Source organism: Anomaloglossus baeobatrachus, chromosome 10, assembly GCF_048569485.1.
Source record: "Anomaloglossus baeobatrachus isolate aAnoBae1 chromosome 10, aAnoBae1.hap1, whole genome shotgun sequence".
NCBI lineage: Eukaryota > Metazoa > Chordata > Amphibia > Anura > Aromobatidae > Anomaloglossus > Anomaloglossus baeobatrachus.
This window is the reverse complement of record NC_134362.1, coordinates 169,864,806-169,887,141: the sequence shown is the minus strand read 5'-3', so window position 1 is coordinate 169,887,141 and position 22,336 is coordinate 169,864,806. Positions and strand designations below refer to the sequence as shown.

At 44.1% G+C, this 22,336-nt stretch overlaps 1 protein-coding gene across 2 annotated transcripts in view; it reads left to right on the top strand.

Annotated features, from left to right (window-relative positions):
- The first annotated feature begins 10,705 nt into the window (after positions 1–10,705).
- CETP (cholesteryl ester transfer protein) overlaps positions 10,706–22,336 on the top strand; it is a 52,614-nt gene continuing 40,983 nt past the window's right edge. For both annotated transcript variants that reach the window (XM_075326891.1, XM_075326890.1), the window contains exons 1-2: positions 10,706–10,879; positions 20,688–20,802. In XM_075326891.1, the coding sequence (XP_075183006.1) occupies positions 10,756–10,879; positions 20,688–20,802 (239 nt within the window). In that variant the 5' untranslated portion in view covers positions 10,706–10,755. The remainder of the gene's footprint in view (positions 10,880–20,687; positions 20,803–22,336) is intronic.

Sequence of the window (22,336 nt, the reverse complement as noted above, 5' to 3'; positions counted from 1 at the left end):
ACCACCACCTCTGAACAAGAAACATAAGATAAAACGTGAAGACTGGGCCAAGAAATATCTTAAGACTGATTTTTCAATGGTTTTATTGACTGATGAAATGAGTGACTCTTGATGGGCAGATGGATGGGCCAGAGGCTGGATCAGTAAAGGGCAGAGAGCTCTACTCCGACTCAGACGCCAGCAAGGTGGAGGTGGGGACTGGTATGGGCTGGTATCATCAAAGATGAACTTGGGGGACCTTTTCTGGTTGAGGATGGAGTGAAGCGCCACTCCTAGACCTACTGCCAATTTCTGGAAGACAACTTCTTCAAGCAGTGGTACAGGAAGAAGTCGGTATTGTTCATAAAAAAAAAACCATGATTTTCATGCAGGAAAATGCTCCATCACATGCATCCAACTACTCCACAGCGTGGCTGGCCAGTAAAGGTCTAAAAGATGAAAAAATAACAACATGGCCCCCTTGTTCACCTGATCTGAACCCCATAGAGAACCTGTGGTCCCTCATAAAATGTAAGATCTACAGGGAGAGAAAACCGTACACCTCTCGGAGCAGTGTCTGGAGGCTGTGGTGGCTGCTGTGTGCAATGATGATCGTAAACAGATCAAGCAATGACAGAATCTATGGATGGTAGGCTGCTGAGTGTCATCAGAAAGAAAGGGGGCTATATTGGTCACTAATTTTTTGGGTTTTTTTTTTGCATGTCAGAAATGTTTATTTCTAAATTTTGTGCAGTTATATTGGTTTACCTGGTGAAAATAAACAAGTGAGATGGGAATATACCGTATTTGGTTTTTATTAAGTTGCCTAATAATTCTGCACAGTAATTGTTACCTGCACAAACAGATATCCTCCTAAGATAGCCAAATCTAAAAAATCCCCACTCCAAATTCCAAAAATATTAAGCTTTGATATTTATGAGTTTTTTTGTGTTGATTGAGAACATGGTTGTTGATCAATAATAAAAAAATCCGCTAAAATACAACTTGCCTAATAAAGAAAAAACAAAAAGCCAGCACCAAATGTGCACTTCAGCACTAAACATTCCAAACTGTACTTATTATAAAAATTTTGAGATTTTTGGCAAAAAATTGCAATTTCTTGAGCTGCCTCGCCACGTCACGGCAAATCTCATTAGAGGCAGTCCTACACTAAAATATTTTTATAAAATGTGCCATACGGCCTCACATATGAATAGTAGAACTGCTCTCAGCAGCACTCACCTGGTCTATTTCAATCCCGTACCCATGACTGAGTCATGGCTGTGGGCAGGACAGGTCCAAGCAAATGCTGCATGAAGTAAATAGCCTGTGGACAAAGCCTGATGACTCAATGTGAACAGTCACCAACCGCCAAAATCTAGACAGATGGAATACATCCCAAATTGGGGTGCATAGCAAGGTGGAGGTCAACCACCGACCAATTCAATGAAGAAAAAACAAAAAGCCAGCACCAAATGTGCACTTCAGCACTAAACATTCCAAACTGTACTTATTATAAAAATTTTGAGATTTTTGGCAAAAAATTGCAATTTCTTGAGCTGCCTCGCCACGTCACGGCAAATCTCATTAGAGGCAGTCCTACACTAAAATATTTTTATAAAATGTGCCATACGGCCTCACATATGAATAGTAGAACTGCTCTCAGCAGCACTCACCTGGTCTATTTCAATCCCGTACCCATGACTGAGTCATGGCTGTGGGCAGGACAGGTCCAAGCAAATGCTGCATGAAGTAAATAGCCTGTGGACAAAGCCTGATGACTCAATGTGAACAGTCACCAACCGCCAAAATCTAGACAGATGGAATACATCCCAAATTGGGGTGCATAGCAAGGTGGAGGTCAACCACCGACCAATTCAATGAAGAAAAAACAAAAAGCCAGCACCAAATGTGCACTTCAGCACTAAACATTCCAAACTGTACTTATTATAAAAATTTTGAGATTTTTGGCAAAAAATTGCAATTTCTTGAGCTGCCTCGCCACGTCACGGCAAATCTCATTAGAGGCAGTCCTACACTAAAATATTTTTATAAAATGTGCCATACGGCCTCACATATGAATAGTAGAACTGCTCTCAGCAGCACTCACCTGGTCTATTTCAATCCCGTACCCATGACTGAGTCATGGCTGTGGGCAGGACAGGTCCAAGCAAATGCTGCATGAAGTAAATAGCCTGTGGACAAAGCCTGATGACTCAATGTGAACAGTCACCAACCGCCAAAATCTAGACAGATGGAATACATCCCAAATTGGGGTGCATAGCAAGGTGGAGGTCAACCACCGACCAATTCAATGAAGAAAAAACAAAAAGCCAGCACCAAATGTGCACTTCAGCACTAAACATTCCAAACTGTACTTATTATAAAAATTTTGAGATTTTTGGCAAAAAATTGCAATTTCTTGAGCTGCCTCGCCACGTCACGGCAAATCTCATTAGAGGCAGTCCTACACTAAAATATTTTTATAAAATGTGCCATACGGCCTCACATATGAATAGTAGAACTGCTCTCAGCAGCACTCACCTGGTCTATTTCAATCCCGTACCCATGACTGAGTCATGGCTGTGGGCAGGACAGGTCCAAGCAAATGCTGCATGAAGTAAATAGCCTGTGGACAAAGCCTGATGACTCAATGTGAACAGTCACCAACCGCCAAAATCTAGACAGATGGAATACATCCCAAATTGGGGTGCATAGCAAGGTGGAGGTCAACCACCGACCAATTCAATGAAGAAAAAACAAAAAGCCAGCACCAAATGTGCACTTCAGCACTAAACATTCCAAACTGTACTTATTATAAAAATTTTGAGATTTTTGGCAAAAAATTGCAATTTCTTGAGCTGCCTCGCCACGTCACGGCAAATCTCATTAGAGGCAGTCCTACACTAAAATATTTTTATAAAATGTGCCATACGGCCTCACATATGAATAGTAGAACTGCTCTCAGCAGCACTCACCTGGTCTATTTCAATCCCGTACCCATGACTGAGTCATGGCTGTGGGCAGGACAGGTCCAAGCAAATGCTGCATGAAGTAAATAGCCTGTGGACAAAGCCTGATGACTCAATGTGAACAGTCACCAACCGCCAAAATCTAGACAGATGGAATACATCCCAAATTGGGGTGCATAGCAAGGTGGAGGTCAACCACCGACCAATTCAATGAAGAAAAAACAAAAAGCCAGCACCAAATGTGCACTTCAGCACTAAACATTCCAAACTGTACTTATTATAAAAATTTTGAGATTTTTGGCAAAAAATTGCAATTTCTTGAGCTGCCTCGCCACGTCACGGCAAATCTCATTAGAGGCAGTCCTACACTAAAATATTTTTATAAAATGTGCCATACGGCCTCACATATGAATAGTAGAACTGCTCTCAGCAGCACTCACCTGGTCTATTTCAATCCCGTACCCATGACTGAGTCATGGCTGTGGGCAGGACAGGTCCAAGCAAATGCTGCATGAAGTAAATAGCCTGTGGACAAAGCCTGATGACTCAATGTGAACAGTCACCAACCGCCAAAATCTAGACAGATGGAATACATCCCAAATTGGGGTGCATAGCAAGGTGGAGGTCAACCACCGACCAATTCAATGAAGAAAAAACAAAAAGCCAGCACCAAATGTGCACTTCAGCACTAAACATTCCAAACTGTACTTATTATAAAAATTTTGAGATTTTTGGCAAAAAATTGCAATTTCTTGAGCTGCCTCGCCACGTCACGGCAAATCTCATTAGAGGCAGTCCTACACTAAAATATTTTTATAAAATGTGCCATACGGCCTCACATATGAATAGTAGAACTGCTCTCAGCAGCACTCACCTGGTCTATTTCAATCCCGTACCCATGACTGAGTCATGGCTGTGGGCAGGACAGGTCCAAGCAAATGCTGCATGAAGTAAATAGCCTGTGGACAAAGCCTGATGACTCAATGTGAACAGTCACCAACCGCCAAAATCTAGACAGATGGAATACATCCCAAATTGGGGTGCATAGCAAGGTGGAGGTCAACCACCGACCAATTCAATGAAGAAAAAACAAAAAGCCAGCACCAAATGTGCACTTCAGCACTAAACATTCCAAACTGTACTTATTATAAAAATTTATTAAGCCCTGATATAAAAGCTGTTCTAGTATCTGCCATTACTACCTCTTGTGGTCGGCATTCCATAGTCTGACTGCTCTAACTGTAAAGAACCCTTTCCTATTTAGCTGTTGGAATCGCTTTTCTTCCACTCGCAGTGAGTGCCCCCTGGTCCTTAGTATTGTCTTCGGAAGAAATAAGTCATGTGCCAGTCCTTTATATATTGACCACACATGTATTTATACCAATGAGATCTCCTCTGAGACGTCTTATTTTTTTTCTTTTCTTCTAAGATAAACATATCTAACTTTTCCAACCTCTCATCATACGGGCGGCCTCTGTTCCTTGTAGTCTAGTTGCCGCCTTTGAACTGACTCTAACTTCTGAATGTCCTTTTTAAAATGTGGAGCCCAAAATTGGATCCCATATTCCAGATGTGGCCTTACAAGTTATTTATAGAGGGGTAACAATACGTTGGGATCACTGGATCTAATCTATGTTTATACACCCTAAAATCTTGTTTGCTTTAGCAGCTGCTGCCTGACATTGAGTGCTGCTGCTCAGCTTACTTGTAATGAGAATACCAAAGTCCTTCTCCTGTTCTGTAGTCTCGAGTTTACTTCCATTTAATGTATACGCAGCTATAGGATTACTCCGTCCTAGGTGCATTACGCTACACTGTGCAGAATTATTAGGCAAATGAGTATTTTGATCACATGATACTTTTTATACATGTCATCCTACTCCAAGCTGTATAGGCTGAGAGCCAATAACCAATTAAGTAACTCAGGTGATGTGCATCTCTGTAATGAGGAGGGGTGCGGTGTAATGACATCAACACCCTATATAAGGGGTGCTTAATTATTAGGCAACTTCCTTTCCTTTGGCAAAATGGGTCACAAGAGAGATTTGACGGGTTCTGAAAAGTCCACAATTGTGAGATGTCTTGCAGAGGGATGCAGCAGTCTTGAAATTGCCAAACTTTTGAAACATGATCACCGAATAATCAAGTGTTTCATGGCAAATAGCCAACAGGGTCGCAAGAAGCGTGTTGGGCAAAAAAGGCGCAAAATAACTGCCCATGAATTGAGGAAAATCAAGCGTGAAGCTGCCAAGATGCCATTTGCCACCAGTTTGGCCTATTTCAGAGCTGCAATGTTACTGGAGTATCAAAAAGCACAAGGTGTGCCATACTCAGGGACATGGCCAAGGTAAGGAAGGCTGAAAAACCACCACCTCTGAACAAGAAACATAAGATAAAACGTGAAGACTGGGCCAAGAAATATCTTAAGACTGATTTTTCAATGGTTTTATTGACTGATGAAATGAGTGACTCTTGATGGGCAGATGGATGGGCCAGAGGCTGGATCAGTAAAGGGCAGAGAGCTCTACTCCGACTCAGACGCCAGCAAGGTGGAGGTGGGGACTGGTATGGGCTGGTATCATCAAAGATGAACTTGGGGGACCTTTTCTGGTTGAGGATGGAGTGAAGCGCCACTCCTAGACCTACTGCCAATTTCTGGAAGACAACTTCTTCAAGCAGTGGTACAGGAAGAAGTCGGTATTGTTCATAAAAAAAAAACCATGATTTTCATGCAGGAAAATGCTCCATCACATGCATCCAACTACTCCACAGCGTGGCTGGCCAGTAAAGGTCTAAAAGATGAAAAAATAACAACATGGCCCCCTTGTTCACCTGATCTGAACCCCATAGAGAACCTGTGGTCCCTCATAAAATGTAAGATCTACAGGGAGAGAAAACCGTACACCTCTCGGAGCAGTGTCTGGAGGCTGTGGTGGCTGCTGTGTGCAATGATGATCGTAAACAGATCAAGCAATGACAGAATCTATGGATGGTAGGCTGCTGAGTGTCATCAGAAAGAAAGGGGGCTATATTGGTCACTAATTTTTTGGGTTTTTTTTTTGCATGTCAGAAATGTTTATTTCTAAATTTTGTGCAGTTATATTGGTTTACCTGGTGAAAATAAACAAGTGAGATGGGAATATACCGTATTTGGTTTTTATTAAGTTGCCTAATAATTCTGCACAGTAATTGTTACCTGCACAAACAGATATCCTCCTAAGATAGCCAAATCTAAAAAATCCCCACTCCAAATTCCAAAAATATTAAGCTTTGATATTTATGAGTTTTTTTGTGTTGATTGAGAACATGGTTGTTGATCAATAATAAAAAAATCCGCTAAAATACAACTTGCCTAATAAGTCTGCAAACGGTGTACATTTATCAACATTACATCTCTGTTAAGTATCTGCCCATTCTGACATCTTATCCAGATCTTTTTGTAATATTGTACTATCAATGTCAGTTTTTAATATCCTACATAGTTTGGTGTCATCAGCAAAGACTGACATTTTACTATCAATCCCATCCACAAGATCATTAACCCTTTAACGACCCTTGACGTACTGGGTACGTCATGGTGACATGGTGCTAAACGACCCATGACGTACCCAGTACGTCATGGCGAAATCGCGGTCCCGGAGGCCCGGGGAGTGCAATTTGTTTAATTAAACAGTAGATTCGGGAAGGAGGGGACCTCTGCCTGACCTCAGGAGGGGTGATGCCTCCTCCCCGAACCTACAGAGGCTGTGATTTGCTGACGAACACCGCTCAGCCAATTACAGTCACTGTAATCTTCCAGCCATTGAAAATGGCTGGAACAGTGAAATCCAGCCCTGATCAGTGCTGCTGTAGCACTGGCCATTGGCTGGAGCTGGGTGATCGGTGCTTCACCCGCCCCCAGTTCTGATTGGAGAGAACGGTCTTGTGACCGTTCTCTCCAATCACCGTGGATCTGGTGCCGGTGACCTGTGTCCGTCCCTGAAAGCCGAGGAGAGCGGTCTCTGCGGGTGCCCATCGGTAAGTTGCTGCCCCCGCCACCCGCCCCTGTCCCCGATCGCCCTGCCAGCCCCGCCATTGTCTCCTATCGCCCCGCCACCGCCAGCCCCGCCGCTGTCTCCGACCGCCCCGCCCGCCACTGCCAGCCCCGCCGCTGTCTCCGATCGCCCCGCCAGCGCCAGCCCCGCCGCTGTCTACGATCGCCCCGCCAGCCCCAGCCCCGCCGTTGTCTCCGATCGCCCTGCCGCGGCTCCGATCGCCACCGCCAGCCCCGCCGCTGTCTCCGATCGCCCCGCTGCTGCTCCCGATCCACCGCTGTCCCCGATCGCCCCGCCCGCCACAATCCCCGCCGCCACGTTCGTCACTGTCCCCGCCGCCGTCGCACCCACCTTTTTCAGCCGCTGCTGCCCCCGAATCGGCCCCCACTGTTCCCGATCGTCCGCCGCCTCCTTCATCGGCTGCCCCTTCTCCATCGCCACTACACCTCCTCCCCCTCCATGTGCTGCAAGCCACCCTCCCCCCACATGTACTACAAGCCACCCTCCCCCCACATGTGCTGCAAGCCACTCTCCCCCAACATGTGCTGCAAGCCACCCTCCCCCCTCCATGTTCTGGGGGCCCCCCTCCCCCCGGGGCCCCCCCTCCTCCATGTGCCATCTCTCTCTCCCATCAGACTCTGCCCTCCTCCCCGATCTGCTGCCTGCTCTCTCCCATCCTCTTCATCTACTGCCCCCTCTCACACTCCTCAATCTGTTTCCTCCTTCATCTGCTGCCTCTTCTGTCTGCTGTGATCCTGCTGCCTAGATCCATCCTGTAAGGTAGGTATCCCCATCTCACCTCTCTCCCCCATCCTCCGCCGCTCCTCCATCCGCTGCGCCATTTCCCATCATCCATCCGCTGTGCCCTTTCCCATCCTCTGCCGCTCCTCCATCCGCTGCGCCCTTTCCCATCCTCTGCCGCTCCTCCATCCGCTGCGCCCTTTCCCATCTTCCATCCGCTGCGCCCTTTCTCATCTGCCGCCCCGCCCTCTCGCATCGAATTATCCAGCGCAGTTGCTCGCTTCCAGACTGGAGTGGATGATGCGATGCGAGACTCGTGCATTGCTCTCACGTTTGGCACTGGTCTTAGTGGCAGGCGCTCATATTTTTTTTTTTATTTATTGGTTTTTTTTTTTACTGATGTCTATATTTTTTGTTTCGCCAAAATAATATTTTTGTATGGGGGGGGATCTAGTTTCCAAAATGGGATCACATGTGGGGGAGCTCCATTGTTTAGGCACCTCAGGGGGTCTCCAAATGCAACATGGCGTCTGCTAATAGTTCCAATCAATTTTACTGTGAAATGGCGCTCCTTCTCTTCTGAGCCCCGCCGTACGCCCAAACATTTGATTTCCACCACATATGAGGTACCTGTGTACTCAGGAGAAATTGCACAATACATTTTATGGTGCATTTTTTCCTGATACCCTTGTGAAAAAAAAAGCTACCTGTTTGAAAAAAAACTATTTTGTGGTAAAAAAAAGAATACAATATTTTCACGGCTGAACATTACAAACGTTTGTGAAGCCTCCAGGGGTTCAAAGTGCTCACTAAACAGCTAGATAAATTCCATGAGGGGTCTAGTTTCCAAAATGGGGTCAATTGTGGGGGAGCTCCATTGTTTAGGCACTTCAGGGGGGTCTCCAAACGCAACATGGCGTCCGCTAATAATTCCAACCAATTTTGCTGTGAAATGGCGCTCCTTTCCTTCCGAGTCCTGCCATGTGCCCAAACATTTGATTTCCACCACATATGAGGTATCTGCGTACTCAGGAAAAAATGCACAATACATTTTATGGTGCATTTTTTCCTGATACCCTTGTGATAAAAAAAAGCTACCTGGTTGAAGCAACAGTTTTGTGGTAAAAAATTTTTTTTTCTTTTCACGGCTCAACGTTATAAACTTCTGTGAAGCCCCCAGGGGTTCAAAGTGCACATCAACCATCTAGAAAAATTATTTGAGGGCTCTAGTTTCCAAAATGGGGTCAATTGTGGGGAAGCTCCATTGTTTAGGCACCTCAGGGGGGTCTCCAAACGCAACATGGCGTCCGCTAATAATTCCAACCAATTTTGCTGTGAAATGGCGCTCCTTCCCTTCCGAGTCCTGCCGTGTGCTCAAACATTTGATTTCCACCACATATGAGGTATCTGCGTACTCAGGAGAAAATGCACGGTACATTTTATGATGCATTTTTCCTGATACCCTTGTGAAAATACTAATTTTTATGGCTAAAGTAACATTTTTGTGTTAAAGTAAAATTTTCATTTTTTTCTTCTACATTGCTTTGGTTGCTGTGAAGCTCCTAAAGGGTTAATCAACTTCTTGGATGTGGTTTTGAGCAGAGTGAGGGGTGCAGATTTTAGAATGGGGTCACTTTTGGGTATTTTCTGTCGCCTAGGTTTCTCAAATCACTCCAAATGTGATGTGGTACCTAAAAAATTTTTTTGTAAATTTTGTTGGAAAAATGAGAACTTGCTGATGAACTTTGAACCCTTCTAACTTCCTAACGCAATTTTTTTTTAAAAAAAATTGTGCTGGTGTAAAGCAGACAAGTGGGAAATGTTATTTAGTAACTATTTTGTGTGACATAACTCAGATTTATGGGCATAAAATTTCAAATTTTGAAAATTGCGAAATTTTCAAAATTTTCGCCAAATTTCCGAAATTTTCACAAATAAACGCAAAACATATCGGCCTAAATTTACCACTGACATGAAGTACAATATGTCACGAAAAAACAGTGTCAGAATCGCCAGGATCCGTTGAAGTGTTCCAGAGTTATAACCTGTCAAAGTGACACTGGTCAAAATTGCAAAAAATGGCCGGGTCTTTAGGCTATGTGCCCACGCTACAGGATTTATCGCGGATTTGACGCGGATTTTGACGCGGATTTAGCGCGGATTTGCCGAAAATCTGCAGCACAGCTACTCCCCAGCCATTTCAATGGCATTTTGGAAATGCTGTGCCCATGCTGCGGATTTTTCCGCTGCGGATTTTGCCGCGGATTTTGATGCGGAACAAACTGCAGCATGTCAATTGTTTGGTGCGGATTTTCTGTTTTGAATGGGGAAAAAAAAAAAATAAAATCCGCATCAAAATCCGCGGTAAATCCGCGGTAAATCCGCGGGTGCGGATTTGCCGCGAAAGTTGCGGATTTTCAGGCAAAAAAATCCGCAGGGACCTTTTACTGTGGACACATAGCCTTAAGGTGAAAACAGGCGGGGGGCTGAAGGGGTTAATAAAGAGATTAAAAAGAATCGGTCCTAGCACAGATCCCTGAGATCCCCACTGCTGACTATAGCCCAGTTAGAGAATATACCATTTATACCTATCTTATCAACTTGTCATGTGCATGCAAATATGATCATTAATTCTCCAGTGGGAAAGTTGCTATACTGTGTTTTTGGGCATGGAAATCTTTGGGAGTGCTTTTTGATCACATGTGGAGTAGTTCTTGGAGTCCGTTTCAATGAAATTTGATTTTTAAAAAATTTGACCGTGAGTGCACTGCGGCCGTGATCCCATTCTTCTTTCTATTTTTTTTCTTCCTTTGTAAACTTTAGTGACCTGTGCGATATTACATTCTGTTATTTTTTGTGGATCATTTCCAGCAATTGTAACACTTAGATAACCCTGTGCCCCTTCCTAATGCAAAGGAAATTGAGGACTCTGGGAATTTGCAGCTTCCTGAGCCTTTTTTTTTTGTAATGTAACATTTTGGCGCACTAGAAGCAGATCTCAATAGTCGCCTTGGTGCAGAATCGTCACCATGTGGCCGCTGATCCTCTTCACTATTTATTTTCTTGGAATTTCATCAGCTTGTGAGTTTACGCCATCATCCGCCCAAGAGACTGGCATAGTCTGCAGGGTGACAAAGCCGGCAGCGTTAGTGTGTAAGTTATTGCTTCATCTTTGGAAATATTTTCATGCTCCACTTCATCATATTATATAGCTGATTGTCCTTAAAGGGTACCTGGAACTTTAATTTAACTTTTATATGTTTTACATAACTAAATCTGATGCCAGCGGTGGGGGGTTCAGGTCTTGGTATCATAATCAATGTCTCAAAATATTGCACTGATACACTTACTTTTGCATGCAGCACAACTGAGCTATGAGTGGTGTACAGATGCAAAATTTATATATATATATATATATATATATATACAGTGTATATATATATATATATATATATATATATATATATATATATATATATACATACTGTGTGTGTGTGTATATATATATATACTGTATATATATGTGTGTGTGTGTATATATATATATACTGTGTGTGTATGTATATATACAGTATATATATTTTTTCTTTTTATATATATATATATATATATATATATATATATATATATATACAAAATTATATAAAACAATAATTATTTATAATTGAAAATATATAATGTATGAACCCATATTCCACTTTCATAGACTTTCTTAGGACCTGCAGAAATGGGACTATTGGGTGATGAGAAGTGCACTTGATGTGGCTTCTTGCCAGGTATTAGCAAATCTACTTGATGCCTGGTTGATATATTGATAGTTGCATAATACCTGCTGTCCATGTATAAGCTTGTCAATATCTGGTAAGCAGCTATCAACACCTATCTTTTCTCCAGAGTGGATTACTTCTTTAAAGGGAACCTGTCACCAGATTTGGTGACTATAAGCTGCAGCCACTACCAGTGGGCTCTTATATACAGCATTCTAACATCCTGTATATAAGAGCCCAGGCCTCTGTGTAGAACGTAAAAAGCACTTTATAATACTCACCTAAGGGGCGGTGCGGTGCAGACTGGTCGGATGGGTTTCTCTGTTCTCCGGGTGCGGCGCCTCCTCTTTCGGCCATCTTTGTCCTACTTCTTCTGATGCCTGGGTGTATGACACGTCCTACGTCATCCACACTAGCCGGCATTGAGGTCATGCGTAGGACCTCAATGCCGGCTACTGTGCATGGACGTAGGAAGCATCATACACCCAGGCTTCAGAAAAAGGATGACAAAGATGGCCGAAAGAGGAGGCACCGCACCCGGAGAACGGAAACACCCATCTGACCATCCTGCACCGCACCGCCCCTTAGGTGAGTATTATAAAGTCAATTATACCTTCTACACAGCGGCCTGGGCTTTTATATACAGTATGTTAGAATGCTGTATATAAGAGCCCACTGGTGGTTGCCGCAGTTTATAGGCCCCAAATCTGGTGACAGGTTCCCTTTAAGAAAGCTGCAGTTAAATGGAAATTGTCACCATGACTTCACCCTCCCAAACTATTTATATGCACATGTAGCTCTTTCAAAGACAAGTTCAGCAATAGCTTTATATAGCCAGGTTCCTCCATTACTAAGAAATCCACTTTTGAAGTGATATGCAAATGAGGCTGAAGAACTATTTGTAGATCTGAAGCATCTGTCACTTCAGCTCCATTGCCTGCCCATCTCCACCTCTTCTTTCTTGACCAATAGTTCCTTTGCTTGCTGTCACACAGCATGGAGGCTGTCAGTTAAGCAAGGGAAGGCAGAGATTACACCTGGGTGATGGAGGCTTCAGATCTACAAATAGCCCTTCAACCTCATTAGCATATCAATTGAAACGCTGATTTCTCAGTAACAGAAGGAGGAACAGACCAGCCATGTAAATGTATTTATGGACTTGTCTTTGAAGTTATATGCCCAGGGTGAAATCCTGCTGACAGATTTTGTTGCAGAAAACATTAGTTCGCAAATGGAAAATCCAGCATGGACTTCAATGCACAGATTGGCTGCGGCACTCCCAACCCAAGCGTCACAGCTTCATATGAGGTTGGGAGAGCTGTGACTAGTCCATGCTCAGACTGATTGGCACGGACGTCTCCATGAGCCCTTAAAGGGTTATTCCCATCTCCAAGATCCTATCCAATATGTAGTAGGTGTAATAATAATAATAATATTATTAGTAAATTCCTCCAATTAAAATGTAGTATAGTTCTCCTGATAAGCTATATCACTTACCTCATGTGCAGGGCATTACAGTAGCAGGTATGAATGGTTACGACCACTAGCAACTATCACTATATGAATGGTAGTAAACATGAACACCTAAGCTGCAATGCCCTGCACATGAGGTAAGAGACATGGCTATATCAGGAGAACTATACTACATTTCTAATTGAAGGTATTGGCTAAAATTATTATTGTTATTATTATTATTATTGACCACTACGTGTTAGAATAGGATCTTAGAGATGGGAATACCCCTTTAAATTCAAATAATCCCTCTAAATAAATAGAAAATAACATGGCTGAGCAAAATTATGGTAGTACATTCTATAATCAGATTTGCACTGTTGCAGAAATAGTATAGCACAGTAACAGCGAGGGGGACAAATGTTATGTCTGAACTATATAATGTAACGTAGAATTATATATATGAATGATCAATTTGTCATTATTTTTCCACTTCAGATCCAAACATATTAGGCCTCATATGTCAGACTAGGCCTCGTTGTCCATAGCAACCAATCACAATGCAGCTTTCATTTTATCTCATCTGTATATAAGCTGGGCTTTGATTGGCTGCTGTGCATAGCAACACATGACTGTGCCGAGAAAAGGCCACTATCTCCTCATACCTAATAGTTTACCTCATGGAAACCTAGTCCGGATACATAGGACCATTCAATAATAGTGAAATATAATGTACAGGTTTTAAGGGGGCTTTACACGCTACGATATCGTTAATGTTTTATCGTCGGGGTCACGTTGTTAGTGACGCACATCCGGCGTCATTAACGATATCGCAGCGTGTGACACTAACCAGCGACCTTAAGCGACCTCAAAAATGGTGAAAATCGTTCACCATGGAGAGGTCGTCCCAAACTATCGGTAAGGGTTGTTTATCCAGGTAGTTCATCGCTCATACGGCAGCACACATCGCCATGTGTGACACCGCAGGAGCGAGGAACGTCTCCTTACCTGCCACCGGCCGCAATGCGGAAGGAAGAAGGTGGGCGGGATGTTACATCCCGCTCATCTCCGCCCCTACGCTTTGATTGGCCGGCCGCTTAGTGACGTCGCTGTGATGCCGAACATACCTCCCCCTTGAAGGAGGGATTGTTCAGCAGTCACAGCGCCGCCGCCGACCAGGTAAGTGCGTGTGACGCTGCCGTAGCGATAATGTTCACTACGGCAGCAATCACAAACAATCGCATGCGCGACGGGGGCGGGTACTTACACGCTCGCTATTGCTACAAATTGCTAGCGATATCGCTACCGTGTAAAGCCCCCTTTAGGCTACTTTCACACATCAGTTTACTGCATTCAGGCACAATCCTTTTTTTTCCTGATCCAAAGGATCCGGCAAAAAAATGTAAAACCGTATCCACCGGATCCGGTTTTTAACGGATCCGTTATGCCGGATTCGTACAAAACCGGATCCGGTGGATACGGTTTGCATCCGTTTTTGCATCCGTTTTGTCCTTTTTTTTGAAGGATCAGCTTTTTTAATTAATTTGGTGCATGCGCAGTTTACAAAAACGGATCCGGTAGCCGCATCCATTTTTTACCGCATTGCGCCGGATCCGGCATCCATAGGCTTTCATTGTAAAACACGCCGTATTGCACCGGATCCGGCGCAATGCGGTTTTTTTTGCCGGACAAAAAAAGTTGCAAGACACGTTGCCTCCGGCCGCCGCTTTGATAAATTTTGCCGCATCCGGAAAAAAACGGATGCAGTGCAAAGCCATCAGGTACAATCCGGTAACAATGCAAATCTATGGGGATAAAACGGATGCGGTACTGGATCCGTTTAACCCGTTTTTTTCCGGATTGTACCTGATGGAAAAAAACTGATGTGTGGAAGTAGCCTTAGGGTCTGTGCATACGTCAGGTATTTGATGTGGAAATTTCTGCACCAATTCTGTATCTCTTGGCAGGAAAAACGCCGTGTAAAATAGGCTCATTTTTGAGGATTTTTTTTGTACATGTATTTGTGCTGCACATTTTTCTCCATTTGTTTTGAGTGAAATCTGCAGCAAAAACAGTGATAGAATTGACATGCTGCACCAAATCTGCAAGGAGAAAATAAGCAACGTGGGCATGAGATTTCAGGATTCTCATTCCCATTTCTGGCATTAGGAGATCCTTTAGGTTTTGTGACAAATCTGCGACAAAACTGCAACATGTGCACAGGCCTTTAATTTACACAAACAGTAAAGTCCCTTCTATAATGCAATTATAAGGTTATATTTGCTCATACACAGCTCAGTGTAGTCCTGTATATTTACAGGAGGTTTAATCTAAGCTACGATAAGATTGTGTTGCACGTAATGCTTAATCTGGATCTAAATATGTTTCTTGCATAAAACCTGGCAAAGACACCTCCTGCGCCATAATCCTGGCAGAGAAAGTGTGGTCTTTTTCTACTTAAAGATTGCGTATGTTAGATTTGGTAGATAGAGGGATGGATGGATAGATAAATACATAGATAGATAGATACAGTGCTGGCCAAAAGTATTGGCACCCCTGCAATTCTGTCAGATAATACTCAGTTTTGCCTTGAAAATGATTGCAATCACAAATTCTTTGGTATTATTATCTTCATTTATTTTGCTTGCAATGAAAAAACACAAAAGAGAATGAAACAAAAATCAAATCATTGATCATTTCACAGAAAACTCCAAAAATGGGCCAGACAAAAGTATTGGCACCCTTAGCCTAAAGCTGGCTTTAAATGCTACGATATCGTTAATGATTTATCGTCGGGGTCACATTGTTTGTGACACACATCCGGGGTCATTAACGATAACGCAGCGTGTGACACTTATGTGCGACCTAGACGATCGCAAAAGTGGCCAAAATCATTTGCCGCGGAGAGGTCATCCTAAAACAAGAAATCGTTCCCTTCTAATTAGTGATGTTGTTCCTCGTTCCTGCGGCAGCACACATCGCTGTCTGTGACACCGGAGGAGCGAGGAACATCTCCTTACCTGCCTCCACCGCCAATGCGGAAGGAAGGAGGTGGGCGGGATGTTTACGTCCCGCTCATCTTCGTCCCTCCACTTCTATTGGACGACTGCCGTGTGGCGTCGCTGTGACGCCGCACGACCCGCCCCCTTAGAAAGGAGGCGGATCGCCGGCCACAGCGACGTCGCAGGGCAGGTAGTCCGTGTGACAGGGGTAAGCGAGGATGTGTGCAACGGGCAGCGATTTGCCCGTGTCGCACAGCCATTTTCTAGTGCTTTTTGAAGTGTGTTTTGGGTCATTGTCCTGCTGGAACACCTATGACCTCTGAGGGAGACCCAGCTTTCTCACACTGGGCCCTACATTATGCTGCCAAATTTGTGGTAGTCTTCAGACTTCATAATGCCATGCACACGATCAAGCAGTCCAGTGCCAGAGGCAGCAAAGCAACCCCAAAACATCAGGGAACCTCCGCCATGTTTGACTGTAGGGAACGTGTTATTTTCTTTGAATGCCTCTTTTTTTTCCGCGTAAACTCTATGTTGATGGCTTTTCCCAAAAAGCTCTACTTTTGTCTCATCTGACCAGAGAACATTCTTCTAAAACGTTTTAGGCTTTGTCAGGTAAGTTTTGTCAAACTCCAGCCTGGCTTTTTTATGTCTCGGGGTAAGAAGTGGAGTCTTCCTGGGTATCCTACCATACAGTCCCTTTTCATTCAGACGCCGACGGATAGTATGGGTTGACACTGTTGTACCCTCGGACTGCAGGGCAGCTTGAACTTGTTTGGATATTAGTCGAGGTTCTTTATTCACCATCCGCACAATCTTGCGTTGAAATCTCTCGTCAATTTTTCTTTTCCTTCCACATCTAGGGAGGTTAGCCACAGTGCCATGGGCTTTAAACTTCTTGATGACACTGCGCACCGTAGACACAGGAACTTTCAGGTCTTTGGAGATGGACTTGTAGCCTTGAGATTGCTCATGCTTCCTCACAATTTGGATTCTCAAGTCCTCAGACAGTTCTTTGGTCTTCCTTCTTTTCTCCATGCTCAATGTGGTACACACAAGGACACAGGACAGAGGTTGAGTCAACTTTAATCAATGTCAACTGGCTGCAAGTGTGATTTAGTTATTGCCAGCACCTATTAGGTGCCACAGGTAAGTTACAGGTGCTGGTAATTACACAAATTAGAGAGATATTTCCTAGAGGGGCGTGGCAGCTATAAGTCCCCTTACTTGGCAGCCAGACTGGCTTGCAAAGTCTCCTTAAGGAGAATAGTGTTCCCCCGTGGTACCCACATAGCTTTCTCATGAGCCAGATCAGACACCCCATACTTTGCACTGACGAGGGGCAAGCACCCCGAAACACCGTGTCTGCAAATTGGGATTCTGATCTGGCTTATATATCCTGAGTCATATTGCAAAGGATTGTTAAAAATCCACTTGTGACTTTTAGGATCGCTACTTCCAATAGGTGGCGCTGTGCTAGAGTTTGTCTCCTTTACTGGAGAGACAATTTGACAAATTAGAGAAGCATCATATGATTTTTCAAACAGTGCCAATACTTTTGTCCACCCCCTTTTTATGTTTGCTGTGGAATTATATCCAATTTGGCTTTTTGACAATTTTTTTTTCTTAATTGAAGACAAATTAAATGAAGATAATAATACCAAAGAATTTGATTGCAATCATTTTCAAGAAGAAACTGAGTATTATCTGACAGAATTGCAGGGGTGCCAATACTTTTGGCCAGCACTGTAGATAGATAGATAGAAGGGATAGATAGATAGATGGATAGAGAGATAGATGGATAGAGGGATAGATGGATGGATAGAGGGATAGATAGATAGATGGATAGATAGATAGATAGATAGATAGATAGATAGATATACCACCCATAAGCAATAAGCAACTCATTATTTGGGGAAACTGATACTCCAGGGCAAAAGTACATTCCTTCTATCAGAGTAATCCCCCGCCAGGGTATATCACAACACCACTTGATATTACAGTGATAAACAACCACAGATTAACTTATGTAAAGGTCCAGTCACACTAAGCAACTTACCAGCGATCCCAACAACGATAGGGATCGCTGGTAAGTTGCTAGGAGGTTGCTGGTGAGATGTCACACTGCGACGCTCCAGTGATCCCACCAGCAACCTGACCTGGCAGGGATCGCTGGAGCGTCGCTACACGAGTTGCTGGTGAGCTCACCAGCAACCAGTGACAAGCCCCCAGCGCCGCGCGGAAGATGCTGCGCTTGGTAACTAAGGTAAATATCGGGTAACCAACCCGATATTTACCTTGGTTACCAGCGCACGGAGCTACACGTGTAGAGAGCAGGGAGCAGCGCATACTGAGCGCTGGCTTCCTGCTCTCCTAGTTACAGCACACATCGGGTTAATTACCCGATGTGTGCTGCAGCTAAATGTGCACAGAGCAGGGAGCAGCGCACAATGCTTAGCGCTGGCTCCCTGCTCTCCTAGCTACAGCATACATCGGGTTAATTAACCCGATGTGTCCTGCAGCTACATGTGCACAGAGCAGGAGCCGACAGAGCGGCGGAGGCTGGTAACAAAGGTAAATATCGGGTAACCAAGGACAGGACTTCTTGGTTACCCGATGTTTACTGTGGTTACCAGCCTCCGCAGAAGCCGGCTCCTGCTGCCTGCACATTTAGTTGTTGCTGTCTCGCTGTCACACACAGCGATCTGTGCTTCACAGCGGGACAGCAACAACTAAAAAATGGCCCAGGACATTTGTCACGCTCCCCGGGTCCTCTGCTCCGCTCCCCGGGCCCCCTGCTCCGTTCCCCGGGTCCTCTGCTCCGCTCCCCGGCTCACCTGCCACGCTCCCCGCTCTCCAGCCTCCGGTGCCCGTACTCCCCAGGCCCCCTCGTCTCCGCTCCCGGCGCCCGACGGCTTCCCAGTCCCTGGCCGGCTCCCCTGCGTCCTCCTCTCAGCTTCCTGCCCTGGCTTCTGGCACCCGGGCCGCGCGCATGCGCATTAGGGCGCGCGCGCGGTCACTGACCTTTTCTTAAAGGGCCAGTGTCAATTAACAGGAAATGATGCACACAGGTACAGGGTATATAGGGGGTTAATGTCCAAGGGAGCGGGGCCTGTTCTTCGTGTTTTCCCAAGCTAGGAGTCAGGTCTCCTTGTGTTCTGTGAGATACTTACCTCTCTGTCTTCTAGAGCCGATCCTGCATCGCCATCCGGTCCTGCGGTACCTCGAACCCCGAACGCTGCCCATCTGCCATCCTGACAGTCCGTACCATCTCGGATCCCTGCGGTGACCCGTCATCTCGCTCCTACGGTTCCGGACCCCGCCTGACACCATCACGGCTTCCGAACCTGAGCTCCGTCACCCGGACCACCATCAGTGACCTCGTGGTCCCAGGGACTTCTCCATTTTCTCCCAGAGCACGGACTGTCCTGCTACCTACAGTGCTCCGGCTACCGGACTCCTTTCCCTCATCCGGGAGTTCGGCCCAGTGGATCCACCTCCAGGGTCTACCCGTCCATCTGGCCCTAACAACATTCAGCAACAACCAACGACCTCACAGCAGGGGCCAGGTTGTTGCTGGATGTCACACACAGCAACATCGCTAGCAACGTCACAAAAGTTGTTCGTTAGCAGCGATGTTGCTAGCGATGTTGCTTAGTGTGACGGGGCCTTAAAGCACCAACCCCAACTCTGAGGGTGGCGTAGCAGTTCACTAGGACCAATTGGATGTGGAAAAAATAAGGAACAATCTCACCATATTGCCGTTGCTTGGGAATGGTGTTCCTCTTATTACCACTGTTAATCTGTCAGACAAGTTGGCCTTTAATGAATCCCCCGTTTTTTTCCAGGTATTTCCACAGGATCCAAACCTTATGCCCACTTCTGAATAAAATATAGCTCCACTCTCAACGCGTTTCCCTTTCCGATGCACGTGGGAGGCCAGGACCACACATGTGTCCATTTATGTGAGGACATCTACGGTCCATATAGGCCGCTCTCCTGATGACAAGGGAAACGCGGCAATATGGTGAGATTGTTCCTTATTTTTTCCACATCCAATTGGTCCTAGTGAACTGCTACGCCACCCTCAGAGTTGGGGTTGGTGCTTTACATAAGCTAATCTGTGGTTGTTTATCACTGTAATATCAAGTGGTGGTGTGATATACCCTGGCGGGGGATTACTCTGATAGAACGAGTGTACTTATGCCCTGGAGTATCAGTTTCCCCAAATAATGAGTTGCTTATTGCTTATGGGTGGTATATCATAGGAACCATATTGAGTGTATGGGTTTGTTTTGAGGGTGAACTCTGGATGTATATCCTTGGAGAGTCTTCCTATCCTCCCATACTGTGGCACATGCAGTGCTATTTGTTTGTATGTTTATGTTTTTTAAAGAAGTATTAATAAAAAGGTACATTTTAGGCGTTTATTTATTCTATTAAGTGGTATTTTGCTAAATTTACAAGAATAATACCGCCATACTGTGACCACAACCATTTCCAGCACATAATTAATGAATAATATTAACACACTTCTATGGAACAAAACACACTGTACAAAGCCAATTAATACCCATAATGCCACAATACACCTACAATGACAGTGACTAAATTATGCTGCCAAACTGTTCTTATACATCCTGCCGCTACCCTCCGTCCATCCATTTTTTTTTTCTTAGAGTGTTTAAACTCTACTTTGTGTCATTATAAATAGTTTGACTTCTTCATGTGCTTTTCCAGTGAATGAGAAGACTTCGGAAGTTATCCAGGCTGCTTTCAGACATGCCTCCTTTCCTAACATCACGGGAGAAAAAGCTGTCAGGTTTCTGGGGAAAGTGACCTACGGTTTAACAAAGTAAGAATGACAACATGGCTGAATTTTTATGATACATTATGGAATGGATGTCGTCACACATAGGATTTTAGCAGAAAGTGAACATTTTTGGTGGTGCCTTGTTTGCTATGAATTTGTCTCGAGATTTTGCAATAAATTAAATAAATCACATAGAGCAGCGCCGTCCGCAGCTGGGATGGTGCCATCGCAGCTGGTATATTGGCAATGCTTCCCTTCAGTGATAAAATGCACTACTCAACATATACTGTATAATATTCATCCAAAAGCTCATCAATCTAATATTAGGTGTCACTTATAAACAATGAAAATCACAAATCTCTTACTCTAACAGGTAGACCTCGAAAATACAGTGAACTCTCAAAAGTTTCAAAATAATTAATATTGTTTATTTAATAAACATTAAAATTTTAATAAAATGGAGCCTCCAGTGTTGAGACATGTATAATAGGGGGTGTCAGTATACCACCTAAATGTATGAAACCCAGTAACAAGTGTGCGCAGATACAAAAGCGCTATTCTTACAGTATCTACATAGGGGCACAGCGCGATAGCTCAGAGATAAAGCAATATACTACCCCTAATAATACCAGCCCCCAGCTATCGGCTTTACCTTGGCTGGTTAAGAGAAATAGGGGGGATCCCACACTGTTTTTTTTTTTTAATTATTTATTTAAAAAAATAAATAAATTACAAATAAATATATATGTATGTAACAGACTGGGATCCTCTCTCCTTTTTATTAATAACCAGCCAAGGTAAAGCAGACAGCTGAGGGTTGCTGTACAAGATATCTATCTATCTATCTATCTATCTATCTATCTATCTATCCCTCTATCTATCCCTCTATCTATCTATCTATCTATCTATCTATCTATCTATCTATCTATCTATCTATCCCTCTATCTATCTATCTATCTATCCCTCTATCTATCTATCCCTCTATCTATCTATCTATCCCTCTATCTATCTATCTATCTATCTATCTATCTATCTATCTATCTATCTATCTATCTATCCCTCTATCTATCTATCCCTCTATCTATCTATCTATCCCTCTATCTATCTATCTATCTATCTATCTATCTATCTATCTATCTATCTATCCATCTATCATTTTTCTAGCTTTGCACATCTTTTATAGATAAAAAAAACCCCATTAATTTCAGTATCATATGTTTTTTTCCGTTACGTGTCACACGGATGTCACACACGCACACACGGATGGCTACATGAATGTATAAAACGGAGGGTGCAACATGCATTTTTGGACATGTGAAGGAGGCCTAAGAAATTTGTGATTCTCACTGTAGTATTCCGCCAGCATTGCTTGCACTGCTGACACCTAGTGGAAGATTAAGAAAACTAACAGTGTCATTTTTAAAACCCTGAATTGTCAAGGCATTATCATCACTCATTCATCAGCACCTTCTGTATCCAAGCAAGTGCCAGGGCTCAGAATGTCCATTTGGCCCTATGTGCAATGTATGCATGGAGCAGGCCCATAAGCTGAGCCTGCTCCATACAGCACAGGAGC